Source organism: Carcharodon carcharias, chromosome 25 (genome assembly GCF_017639515.1).
Source record: "Carcharodon carcharias isolate sCarCar2 chromosome 25, sCarCar2.pri, whole genome shotgun sequence".
In the NCBI taxonomy this organism is placed as follows: Eukaryota; Metazoa; Chordata; class Chondrichthyes; order Lamniformes; family Lamnidae; genus Carcharodon; species Carcharodon carcharias.
The window spans coordinates 14,637,963-14,651,358 of record NC_054491.1 but is presented as its reverse complement, the minus strand read 5'-3'; the positions used below and the strand labels follow the sequence as shown (position 1 = coordinate 14,651,358).

The 13,396-nt window shown below is 45.3% G+C and overlaps 1 protein-coding gene across 1 annotated transcript in view; it reads right to left on the bottom strand.

Annotated features, from left to right (window-relative positions):
• LOC121269641 (E3 ubiquitin-protein ligase DZIP3-like) overlaps positions 1-13,396 on the bottom strand; it is an 84,583-nt gene that overhangs the window by 11,763 nt on the left and 59,424 nt on the right. The window contains exons 22-31 of the mRNA XM_041174398.1: positions 12,980-13,051; positions 11,852-11,908; positions 11,132-11,196; positions 9,154-9,205; positions 7,051-7,161; positions 4,883-5,022; positions 4,612-4,680; positions 3,306-3,402; positions 2,272-2,375; positions 928-1,018 (exon numbers count right to left, since the gene is read on the bottom strand). Coding sequence (XP_041030332.1) covers positions 928-1,018; positions 2,272-2,375; positions 3,306-3,402; positions 4,612-4,680; positions 4,883-5,022; positions 7,051-7,161; positions 9,154-9,205; positions 11,132-11,196; positions 11,852-11,908; positions 12,980-13,051 — 858 coding nt within the window. The remainder of the gene's footprint in view (positions 1-927; positions 1,019-2,271; positions 2,376-3,305; positions 3,403-4,611; positions 4,681-4,882; positions 5,023-7,050; positions 7,162-9,153; positions 9,206-11,131; positions 11,197-11,851; positions 11,909-12,979; positions 13,052-13,396) is intronic.

The window sequence follows — 13,396 nt, the reverse complement described above, 5'->3', positions numbered from 1 at the left end:
GGATTTGGAAACAATAGACCATCTTGCAAAGTTGGTGTAACCCTTGTTTTGGAATTAAACCATCCCCCTTCTCCCCAAATTTCCCCCTCCCTTCACCGATCTACAGAAAGAAATCTTTATGGAGCTGGCATTTGTCTTCCAATAGTTCAGGTAGTGCATTCGGGCTCAGACAATGCCTCATTATATCCTGAAAACTAGGACAAGCAAGATGTGCACCAATCCAACTCCCATTATAAACACAGTAGCTCATAACAGACTTCATAGCAGACACATATATCTGCCCTCTCCCCACCATGGCCAAGAAGAACATCACAGCACCATGGTCAATGTAGGAGTATGTTGAGCAACCCAGCATCACATCCATTTGGATTGTAAGAACCCGAATAATTGCAACAAATTTACAGCAAAAATGATGATGAAAACAAAGAATAAAAGAAAGACTTGCATTTATTTAGCACTCTTCACAATCACCCAACATCTCAAAGTGCTTTACAGCCAATGAAGTACTTGTTGAAGTGTAGTCACAGTTATAATGTAGGAAATGCGTCAGCCAATTTGCACACAACAAGCTCCCACAAACAGCAACGTAATAATGACCAGATAATCTGTTTTCATGATGTCGATTGAGGGATAAATATTGACCAGGACACCTGGGATAACTCCCCTGCTCTTCCTCATCATAGTGCCACGGGATCTTTTACATCCTCCCGAACAGGCTGACGGGGCCTCATCCGAAAGATGGCAGCTCTGACAGTGCAGCACTCCCTCAGTACTGCACTGGAGCGTCAGCCTGGACTTTTGTGTTCAAGCCCTGGAGTGGAACTTGAGCCCGGAATCATGTGACTCAGAGGTGAGAGTGCAACCAACTGGGCCGTGGCTGACACACAAGAAAAGGACCACAAAACGTTTGTAAAGCTAAACACTGACCACTGTTTGGTGTATTTTTGACTTGATATCAGCGAGGACCAACTCGTACGCCAGCATCGCAGCCTTGACATCAATCTGAACCGTAGGCGTGCTGTGGGGACAAAAGAGGCACATGTTCCTTCAGATCAATTCCAACACCTTCACAGCATGGAGTCACTGGTCTTAAAGAGCACCCTCCCATCACTAATAATGGGTCTGGGGTATTTGTAGAAAGAGTTGGATGTACACAAAGTTTTATAATTTGGTGACAATGAGGCTGTCCCTGGCTGCATGATTCAGCTTACACTTTATCTGTAAAGCAATCTCATAGTGACGTTTCAATGTCCTTGTCCAGCAAGCACCTTACAATCCAAATGAACAGTGGCATCCAAAAATATATAGGTTAAAGAAATATACATATTTATATATATATATATATATATATATATATATATATAGATATATATATATATATATACATATTTATATATATATATATATATATATATATATAAAATATACCATTGGGGCAGGAAAAGTGTAGTTAAGAAATCATCCATGATCTTATCCTTGAAGGACTGTATGGCCACTCCTGTTCTTCATTTTCTTAAGCACCAGCTCATAAATATTTTATGGAGGTCGGAGGCATACAAATGCATATTCACACATGAATGCAAGTGAACATTCACCTGTGTAGTTTAGGAAGTCTGTGCATGTTATGATTTTATGTCACTTCGCACAAGGTGTTAGTTGTAACATTTGAATACACATTTTTGAGAGTTCAATGCAAAAAACTTGAAAAGCAACATTATGGGTGAAATACAAGCAAAAAACTGCGGAAGCAGTAAATCTGAAATGAAAACAGAAAATGCTGGAAATGTTCAGCAGGTCTTGCAGCATCTGCAGAGAGAAAGACAGAGTTAACATTCTGAGTCGAATATGAATCTTCTTCAGAACTCAACAGAACTGTTCTAAAGAAAAGCCATATTTGACTCTGCTCCTCTCTCCACAGGGGTTATCCAAAATGCTTTGGAATTGTAGTCGCTGTTATAACATAGGCAGGAACACAGAGATTAGACAGGGTTAAAGAGAGTGAAGTTATTCATTACAGTCACTTAAACTTGATTGATTGCTAACATCATGAATGAGCCTTGGTGAATACAGGTGTAATTAGGCAACAAATGAAACCACAGGGATTCTGACATGATTTATGATCTCCAAAACAGCCTCACAGTTCTGTCGAAGGGTCATGAGGACTCGAAACGTCAACTCTTTTCTTCTCCGCCGATGCTGCCAGACCTGCTGAGTTTTTCCAGGTAATTCTGTTTTTGTCTCACAGTCAGTGTGCTGGTTCCACTCCCTTACCTCATGAGCTTCTGCCTCAAGCCAGACAGTTTAACCTCTCCTTCCTTTGCAGCTTGCTCAAGAAAAATGATCCCTTTATCTCGTCTGCACTCCAAGACTTGAACCTGAGGAACAAAAGTCCAAGCTGCATTTCAGAGAAATTAGGGATTCAGACATCCTCCCCCACAACTCCCACTAAATAATCAATCTAAGCTTTAAACCATTCAGTCATTCACCTACTAAGTTTGATGATTTATCCTGAGTCACTTCTCACCCGCAATGTTTTTTGTACTTTGCTTATCAGGTGTGGGCATCAGTGACAGGGCCGGCATTATTTTCCATCCAAGGTTGCCTTTGAGAAGGTGGTGGTGAGTCACCTTTCTTGAACCCCTCCAGCCCCTGTGGTGTAGGTACATCCACAGTGCTGTTAGGGAGGGAGTTCCAGGATTTTAACCCAGCGACAGTGGAGGAACGGTGACATATTTCCAAGTCAGGATGGTGAGTGGCTTGGAGGAGAACATGAAGGTGGTGGTCTTCCCATGCATCTGCTGCTTCTAGAAGGTACACGTCACAGATTTGGAAGACGCTGTCAAAGCAGCCTTGCTGAGTTGCTACAGTGCATCTTATAGATGGTACACATTGCTGCCACTGTGCATCGGTGGTGATGAGAGTGAATGTTGAAGGTGGTAGGTGGGGTGCCAATCATGGGCTGCTTTGTCCTGCACAGGCCAATACTAAACCAGGGGCTCTTCTGATCTGAATGGCTCAGTACCACAGTGCAGTTCTCAACTGATTCAAGGAGGAGAGTGCGGTAGGTCGAATTTCAAAACTGACAGAATAGGAGCATCTCATTGGTCTTGGTGCCAACTTGACACATCCGTACAGAGTATATTTCTAGCAAAAGGAAGAAATGGAGCATGCTTGTGGATCTGGATATTGAACACCTAAAATGTGAAGGTTTGCATCTCGAAGCAGGGAGGGAGAGTAAAAGGGTTGCAGCAAAATTGATACTGACTGAAGTTAACTGAATTTACTAAATCATGACAAAGAGTTACCTCAGCAGCCATCGCTCTCCTCATGGCTTCAATGAATTCATCTTTGCTTTTTGCTGATTGTTTCTCCAACCGAGTCTTCTCCTGTGCCCATTGTTCTCTGCACAAAGAACATGACAACAGTTATTTACTATATTTCAATTTTACTAACACAGTTAACTGATTTGAAACTAGCAATGTGATTGGATTAATCTGCAAAGAAGCTGCGTTCCTAAAATGGCTTCCATGTTTGACACAGCATGTTACTTTTATATAAAATCTTTGTGGTGCAGTGGGTGGTGTTTCTCTCTCTGAGCTAAAAGCTCTAGGGTCAAGTCCCACTCTAGGACTTGATGGCCAAGGAAGGTGCATCCATAATGCAGCCAAACAGGTTGATTTTCAACTAGTGATTTCCAACACATGCCAGGCAGGTGATAAGTGCGGGAGAGATTCCTGGTCAGTCATGGATGGGAAGAGCTTGAGAATAAAGGGGTTAAAAGGTTAATGGATTCCAAAATGCCCAAACTCCAACAAGAGGAAAACTTGGGCAGTTACCAATTCCTATCAGCCACTGGCCTGGGAGGCTGGCAGTCAAGTCCCAACCTCCGATCTGCTACTCCTTAGCTCCCATGCTTGCTGAAGAACAGAATTACAGACACTGTCATTACAGTTCAGCACAGGAGGTTATGAGAAAGACACACACACACACACAGACACACACACACAGACACACACACACAGACACACACACACAGACACACACACACACAGACAGACACACACACAGACAGACACACACACAGACAGACAGACACACACACAGACACACAGACAGACAGACACACAGACAGACAGACAGACACACACACAGACAGACACACAGACACACACACAGACACACACACACACACACACACACACAGACACACACACAGACACACACACAGACACACACACAGACACACACACAGACACACACACAGACACACACACACACACACACACACACACACACACACACACACACACACCTCTGCCTGCCTGCCAACCTCCACCCCCGCGGAATTGCAAAAGCTGGTCACAACGCTGGAGTGCCAGAGAGGCAGGCAGCAAGCATCGGCATCTGCAATACTGACTGGCGCTGTCAAGCAACAATAATCAAAAGGCAGAGGGGAGGCACAGGCACCCAAGGGCACACAGCAGTGTAAGTCAAGACTTGCAGTTTTTAATTAGCACCTTTCGTGACTCCAGGACACCCCAAAGCGCTTTATAAACAATGAAGTGGCTTAAAGTGCGATGGCTGTTGCAATGTAATAAAGTGGACACTCACTGTTCCCCCAGGGAATGTTTCTTCTGGTTTTCTAACTCCTGCTCTTGTGCCCGGATCTGTTTCTCGGACCTACATAAAGTAAAAGTATCCCAGTTACACCTCTGGCTCCTTCCCAAATCAAGTTTTAAAATACAAAACACCAAAGAGCACAGTCAACCAGGCAGCTCAGTGAATGAACACTACATCTAGTGTAGTGTTGAGCCTTGCACACTAAGTGTTCACATATTTGATGCCTGGTTATTTAATGAACAGGGGGTTAAACACTTCTTACTTCCTGATCAGCTCTTCTTTGCTCTGGAGTGCATCTTGAAGACTTTTGATCTGGTTCTGAAAAGCCTTCTTGTCGTTTTGGTGCATTTTCCGCTCATTCTCCATTTCTTGTTTCAGCCTCTGCAGTTCTGCAGTTTGGTGCTTGAAGAAGATAACAAATGCCAAATAATCTAATGATTTATCTCAAACTGACACAGCGACTAAACGTTTATTTCTCTTCCACCAGCCCTGACTTTCCCACAGCGCTGAAACAAGCTGCAATCCTTTTCAATACAAATAGGAGACTGCCCCTTCCCCCAGCCTTTTATTCAAAGGGATTCCCCTTCTCCTATCTCAGTTGGTAGCACTCTTGTCTCTGAGTCACAAGGTTCTGGGCTCAAGTCCCACTCCAGAACTTAAGCACAAAAAAGAATCACAGCTGACACTCCAGTACCATACTGAGGGAATGCTACACTGCTGGAGGTGCAGTCTTTCGGATGAGGCATTAAACTGAGGACCCATTTGCCTGCTCAGATGGAAGTAAAAGATTCCATGTCACTACTTTCAAAGAAGGGCAGGGGAGCTATCCCTGGTTTCCTGGCAAATATCTATCAATCAAGATCACCTTGACAGATTATCTGGTCATTATCACATTGCTGTTTGTGGGAGCATGCTGTGCGCAAATTGGCTGCTGTGTTTCCCACATTTCAACAGTGACTACACTTCAAATACTACTTCATTGGCTCTAATGTGCCTCGAGATGTCCGGTGGTTTTGAAAAATGCTATATAAGTGCAGAAGTCTTGCACCAAGGCAATGAGCTGGCTCGAGGTCTTCACCAATGTTACTCTGAAATCCACCACTTGGTAGCGGGCAAACCAAGAGGCTCTTCCATTGATATCCATTCTTTCCAGTGCAGATTGTGCCTAACTTGATCTCAACGTCACTCTGCCAGTGAGATCAGCCATCAATTGTAGCCACTCGCCCAAGTCCAACTACCTTAAGCAAAACTCCAACATTCTGACAGCGCAGAAAGGAAAGCCAGCACAACTGAGCGCAAACTATTGGATTAGTTTATCCTCTTCGTTGGCTGCCATACCTCAAAATTCATCCTGTGCTTCCACTGTTACTGCTTCCTCAAATTAAATTGCCACCAAAATCTCGAGCATTACCCTGAACTCAGTCACAAAGCTTACAGAATATACCATGCCTGGTTTGATCATCTAAACCCTGACCGGTTCTTGTACTACTGCTGGCATTGCCTGGTATTCCCATTTTCCCCTGTACGATACTGGATCTATTCTTACAGTGTGGATTTTCCCATTTTCATTAAAGTTCAGAGTTTGCGTTCAGACAAAGTAGAAGCAGAACCTCCCTAAAAAAAAATTGTTTCTTTGTAATTTATTAGTTCATGGGATGTGGGCATCACTGGCTGGCTAGGTCAGCATTTATTGCCCATCCTTCATTGCCCTTGAGAAGGTGGCAATGAGTTGCCTTCTTGAACCACTGCAGTCCATATAGTGTAGGTACACCCACAGCACAGTTAGGGAGGGAGTTCCAGGAATTTGACCCAGCGACAGTGAAGGAACGGTTTCAATGTTATTGTTAAATTAAGGAAAAACAAAACATTTAAAATGCATTTTCTGTGAGTAAATAAGACTTGCATTTCAAGAAGTAATTCTTCACACAAGGGAAATCTGGAACTCTCTCTCCCAAAAATCTGTTCAGGCTTTGGGTCAACTGAAAATTTCAAAACAGAAATAACAGCTTTTTATTAGGCAAGGGTATTACAGGATATGGAACCAATGTGGGTAAAGTGGAGCTAAGATACAGATCAGCCATGATTTAATTGAATGGCGGGAGAGGCTCAAGGAGATGAATGGCCAACTCCTGTTCCTAAATTTCTATTTACACAGCACCTTTCATGGTCTCAGGCCACCCCCAAAGGTGTTTTACAGTCAGTTAAGTATTTTTTTTTGACATGCAGTCACTGATGTGATGTAGGAAACACAGCAGACAAATTGCGCACAGCCAGCTCCCACAAACAGCAATGTGATAATGACAGGATAATCTGTTTGGAAGTGATGTTGGTTGACGAGTAAATACTGACCCTTAAAAGGAACCATTTCTGTACAGAACGGACTTCATCTGAGGTGACTTGGGAGGCAGCTCCCTTTTCTCCAGCACTAACCTTGTAACTGTCCTGTGTCTTTCCCTGCCGCTTTACCAGCTGCTCATATTGTGCTGTCTTCTCTTCACACAGCAGCTGCCACCTTCGCACTGCAGCCTCCAACTCTGCAAACTAACAAATACATTTAATTACATCCCTATTCTCTTCCCATCAAACACGCAAAGCCTCAGCAAGTTTAAACAGAGGGTTGCTGAAACATTCAATCAGCAAAGTTTCAGCTTTAAATGTGCTGGGTTAGCTGATACCAGCACAGTTAATGACAGGTCACTAAAAACGGCCTCAGTTCTCCTGGGATAGGGAGGAGGATATGGATCAGCTTTCTTCACCCGATTGCTACAACTGTACAGAGCATTGGTGAGACCGCAACCAGAGTACTGTGCGCAGTTTTGGTCACCTTACTTAAGGAAGCACAAGGGGAACCATCTTCTCTGAATAATTCATCGAGAGGTAGTCGGGTTCTGGCTGGGGCAGAGATCAGCTGTTACATCAAGGCAGGTAGTACGTAAAATTATCAAGGCCAGAGCGATCTCCTGAGCTAGTTTAGATCGCCTAGGGATTGGGAGCACCTTACAATGGAACCAGTTCAGGGAAGGTTCACTAGGCTGATTCTTGGGATGAAGGGTTCATCTAATGAGGAAAGTTGAGCAGGTTAGGCCTATACCTACTGGAGTTTAGAATTATGAGAAGTGATCTTATTGAAATATGTAAGATTCTGAGGGAGCTTGATAGGGTAGATGCTGAGAGGATGTTTCCCCTCGTCAGGGACCTAGAACTAAGGTGCACAGTTTAACAATAAGGATCCTCCCATTTAAGACGGAAATGAGGAGGAATTTCTCCTCTCAGAGGGTCATTAATCTTTGGAATTTTCTCCCCCAGTGGGCAGTGGAGGCTGGGTCATTGAATATATTCAAGGCTGAGTTAGACAGGTTTTTCATCGAAAAGTGAGTCAAAGGTTCTGGGTGGATGGGTGGATGGGTGGGTGGGTTGGGGGGTGGGGGGGGGAGCAGGCAGGAAAGTGGAGCTGAGGGCGCAATCAGATCAGCCATGACCTCATAGTGATGGAGCAGACTCAAGGGGCCGAGTGGCCTACCCCTGCTCCGATTTCTTATGTTCTTACGATTGCTAATCAATGACTATTGCTGGAAGCAGGAATGTTATGTGACGGCAGGATTGGGCTGGGGCTGCACCATGATGTCCCTCCACTCTTCAAATACCTTGTTGGCCCTCATCGTCAAGGCTGACATGGTTAACGTGAGTTCTTAGTGTCTGGAGACTGAGGTGAGGAGAAATTTCCTCAGTCGGAGGGTAGTGAACCTTTAGAATTCTTTACCCCAGAGAATGTGGATGTCCAGTCATTGAATGCATTAAATAGAGGGATCAGTAGATTTTTTTTTAGCATTAAAGGAGCCAAGGGATATGGGGAGTGGGTGGGAAAATAGATTTAAGGTAGAAGATCAACTATGATCATACTGTGTGGCACAGCAGGCTTGAGGGGCCCAAATGGCTCCCAATTCTTAGGTTTCATGAGACAATGGGACTTTACCCCAGCAAGATACTTCATAAAAGGAGTGAGAAAAATGAACGCTTTCTTCCTTTCACCCTCTTCATCCTCACAGTCCTGACTCTTGCCAGTTTCCCTGGTGATCCCCAGCACCCACATCCAGAATGTATTTCCCAGGCAGTGATCAGGAGTGGGAACCCCAGCCAGTTTTACCCCGAGGATTTGCTCGAGAGCAGCTGGATGGTTTCCGGTTGGGGCGGAGATCAGTCGTTACAAAAAAGGCAAGTGCTACATAAAATTATCAAGACAAGGGTGATCTCCTGACCTAGGGATTGGGGTTGGACAGGACTGTTCCCCACCCCTGAGTTTTAATCTGGTTTTTCACCGCATCTATGAGTTTACATTGTCCTGGGTGGGGTGTCGAGTGTGTCTATCATGATATTTGTGCAGGGCAGGTTGGATGAACCAGAGGGTCTTTTCCTGCCTGTTACAGTCAGAATCAGAGTGATACAGCACTTAAGGAGGCCACTCGGCCCCTCATGCCTGTTCCAGCTCCTTGCTAGGACTATCCAAATAATGCCACTCCCCTGTTTCATTCCTACCTCATTCTTCTCCCTGATTTCTTGCTGTGATACTTGCGAAATGTCCTCCTCCCTGTCAACGAACAGAAGACATTTTCAATATTCAACTGCTGGGATATTTTCTGTCACAGATGTAAAATAAAGTCTAACAAGTATGGTAGTGCAGCGGTTGGAGGTCTTATGGCACAGTAGGTAGTGTTCCCTACCTCTGGGCCAGAAGATCCGGGTTCAAGTCCCACTTCTGGACTTGGTGGCCACAGAAGGTGCATTCATAACGTGGCCAAACACAGGTTGATTATCATCCTGTAAATCCTTCCAATACACCTGAAGGAAGGCAGTAAGAGCAGGAGAATTTCCTGGTCAGCCATACTGCAGGAGGCAACAGCAAACACTGCAGTACTTTGCCAAGCATAATCATGGACCAATCCAAAGGAAGTCCATAATAAAAACAGAAAATGCTGGAAAAACTCAGGAGGTCTGGCAGCATCTGTGGAGAGAGAAACAGAGTTAACGTTTCAAGTCTATATGACCCTTCCTCACAAGTCCATGGTCGCCAACTCCCCCTTAAAGCATGGTACCTGAAGGAGGAGCAGCATAGTGGTTATGTTACTGGACTAGTAATCCAGAATCCTGGACTAATGATCGGAGGGATGGAGCCCAACTTCGACCCTGTTTAAGTGGATGGATTTTGAATGAGTTAAAATCTCATTCCATGAGATCAAATCCCACCACACAAAAAGGTGGGGAATTTAAATTGAGTTGACTAAATAAAACTAGAATAAAAAGCTAGTATCCGTTCTGGTAGCTAAAAGTACCTGATTGTTGTAAATGCCCATCTGGTTCACTAATATCCTTTAGGGAAGGAAATCTGCCGTCCTTACCCGGTCTGGTCTATTTGTGGCTCCAGACTCACAGCACTGTGGTTGATTCTTAACTGCCCTAGCAAGCCGCTCAGTTGCATTCAAGATGGCGGCTCCCACCACCTTCTTAAGGGCAACTAGGGATGGGAAATAAATGCCGACCTTGCCAGCGATGCTCATGGTCATGAATGATTATTTTAAAAATAAAGAGATGAGAGAGAGGAGCCACTCCAAGAGTTGCTGGTCACTTTCCTAGTTGCTCCAGGTTCCAGGTAGACAGGAACTCCTAAAGCAAAATAACTAGTGGGACAGACAAAGTAACACTGCCTTAAGCTGATAGGATTTTTAAGAGTTGCCTGCAATCCCCAAACAACAGCACTTTACAAATCTCTTAAATGTCTTACTTGCTTTCACTAACCTGGTTAACAAAGGGACAATAAGGGCAATTACTGCTGATGTCAGATTGATAAATCTGAGTGATTTGTGGGTGGTGGTTGTGGAGGTTGATGTTTGGTTAGAGACTGCTCACTGTTTGGAAGCAATGTTACAAACAACTTTGTAAACACCATATGATGTGCTGGTCTGTCAAAGCGCTGAAGATCCAGTCCTGTGCGCTAGCGTTTTAGAAGCTGACAGCCACAAGCCTTTGTTCACCACCTCAGCCACGCCTCCTTGTGAAGGGTGGTCGGCGGGAGTGGAAGAGTAGGGGAATTGAAGCTGTGCTCTTGCCTGTGGACAGGAGGACAAATGGGAGTTTTGTCAGAACAAGCTCCTCTCAAGCAGCTTCTGCTGGCTGGACCACTACCTCATAGCAAAAGAGCCTGTGTCCAGCGTTCCTGGACACCAAGAGAATTTTTCTGGGGCACCAAGGGAATCGAGGTACATGGGGAGAGGAGAAGAAACTGGATTTGTCGTAGATGATCAGCAATGAACTTACTGAATGGTGGAGCAGGTTGAAGGGGCCGTATGGCCTACTCCTTATCCTATTTCTTATGTTCATGCTCATGGGTTTGTGTGAGGATGGTACGGCAGACATGACCCTTTTGTCGATTCACGCCTGACAACAACTGTACAGAGAGTCACACTTAAACCATATGTAATCTTGACCACGACTGCCCATCTGATCACGGTTAGAGTACCTGTCCTCATCTGCCGTGCTCTCCACATCCTTCTCATTCACATTCTCAATGGGATGCATGGACTTCTGGGAAACACAACATGGGGGGGGAAAAAAAGGCAATTGTTCATTTTACTTTGAAAACAATAATACAATATGTAATTTAAAAAGGTAGTGTGAGGCAGGGTTCCCCCCAGTGGTCAAGTAAGTAAATGCACAGCCCCAGTATTGGATTCAACTATTATGCCAGCTCCATCACTATTCTGTGCAGAGTTGGCTTGTCAGCCATGGAGGTGCAATTGACTTCAGTGTCTGCAGTCCAGAGAGGAGGAACAGACAACCAGCTAGAATTTCCATTCTTTGAAAGTGTGTTGCTTTTGTCATTGCTGGCCATGCCTTCAACAGTTCTGTGCTCTGGAATACCTTCCATAAATCTCTCTCTCCTTCTACAAGACTCTCCTTAATTCCTCTCTCCTTGACTAAGATTTTAGTCATCTGTCCCGGTACCTCCTTAGCTGGTTTGGCATCAAATTTTGACAGAGCTCCAATGAGACATTTTACTGCGTTAAAGGCGCTATATAAATGCAAGCCTGGTGCACTCCCTGTTTCAAATCGTATCTAAAGAATGGTGACCTGGATGAAGTTCTATTGAGAGCCACTGGTCCCATTCAAGTTGTGCACCAACAATGCCCAATAACGTCGAGGCAAGGGAAGGAAATATAGAAAAATAAACTGAACCTACCTTTCTCCCTTTGGTTTTCTTCTTCTTTTTCCTCCGGCTAATTTTCTGGGGGTCATTCTGCAATTCAAATTTTTTTTTTTAAAGTGAAAATTAGATTTTGTCTAAAAATACTTCACAATATAGTCGGAGGCCCAGCCCGTGACCAATGAAGGACCAAGCCTATGCTGCTTCAATTGTTGTCTTTAAAGACTTGATTTTCAGCCCCCCACCAGGGCTGGGGTCAGAGGCAAGTGGGGGCCTTAAAAATAGCACCACAAGACAGCGGGCCTGTTTCCCAGCTCCAGGTTCCCACAGGTGGCAAAGGCCATTTTAACTGCTTGGAGGGGGCCTTTTGGCAGCAAGCATGGATGGGGGGGGGTGCGGGGGAGAGACGAGTGCGAGAGGAGAGGGGGGCAATGGGCAGCAGTCCAGGCACGCCTAGAGACCCTCCCTGGCCAGCCACAGACTGCCTTGAAGAGGGGTCCTCCCCCTTTCCCAGTGGTGGCTTCAAAAGCAATTTTTAAGAAAGTTGGGAAGAGGGTGCCTCCATTTTGAAGTGTCCTCTCCCTCCCTCAACTTCCATTACATCCTGCTGCTGCTTTCAACCTGGAGAGGCCTCCAATTGGCCCTCCAGCTTCGAGAGCCCGCCATTTTTAATTGGGCAGCGAGTCAGCCCTCTGGCCATTATTAGCCGCCCCAGTGAAAATCACAATGAGCGCATTTTCTAGACAGTGTGGGCTTCCAACCCACATTTCAGACTAATGGCAGGGTCAGAACCCCACAGGGAAAATCCTGCCCTAAGCCGTTGAGGCCTAAGGCAGCAGATGTGATGAAGCACAGTTCCTGCCACTTCACTGGGTTACTCCCACCTTGCAGAGAGGTTCTTGGTTGGGTTGGGTTTGGGGGTTGGGTTTAGGGGTTGGGTTTGGGGGTTAGGTTGGGGGCGGGGGGGGGGTGGTGGGGGGGGATGTGTGCATGTGTTGGAGAGAAGAAGGAAGGGAAGAGGGTGGGGGAAGGGTAGCACCTTATGGTGAAACTTCTCCACAGGCAGGAAGGAAGCCTGGAAAGAGTTAACTGTGCTTGGTCCACCCAAGAGCCCCACAGATCGGAGCTTCCACTATGCAGGGAAAACAGGACCCAACAACTTACCGAACAATGCGACTCCAAAGGCCGTGAACTTCCTTCCGCCTTCCCTGTTACTTGCGACGATGTTGAAATTTCCTAGAAGATTGAGATAAGGAAATGATGAGTGAGCTCTCACGGTGATGCAGCCTGACCAACATAGGCCCGGAACCTCCCAGGGCAGACCTCTGCTCATACAAAGTCAAAGCCCACAAAGCTCCTCGCCAGCGAGGGGTACAATGTTTAAGCTTCTTTCCTACTAATGACCTGAAAATCTTTTCATCACAGACACAGGAAGGCAAAATTAATTGTTTCCTTTATTTTAAGTAAAAAGGTGTGCCTTGAATGGAAGACCTGAATTTGAATCATGAACTTGGCCCCTGGCAGGACTTCATTCTAATCAAATCTAATTGATCCTAAGGCCATTGGGCTCAAGTGGGAGCC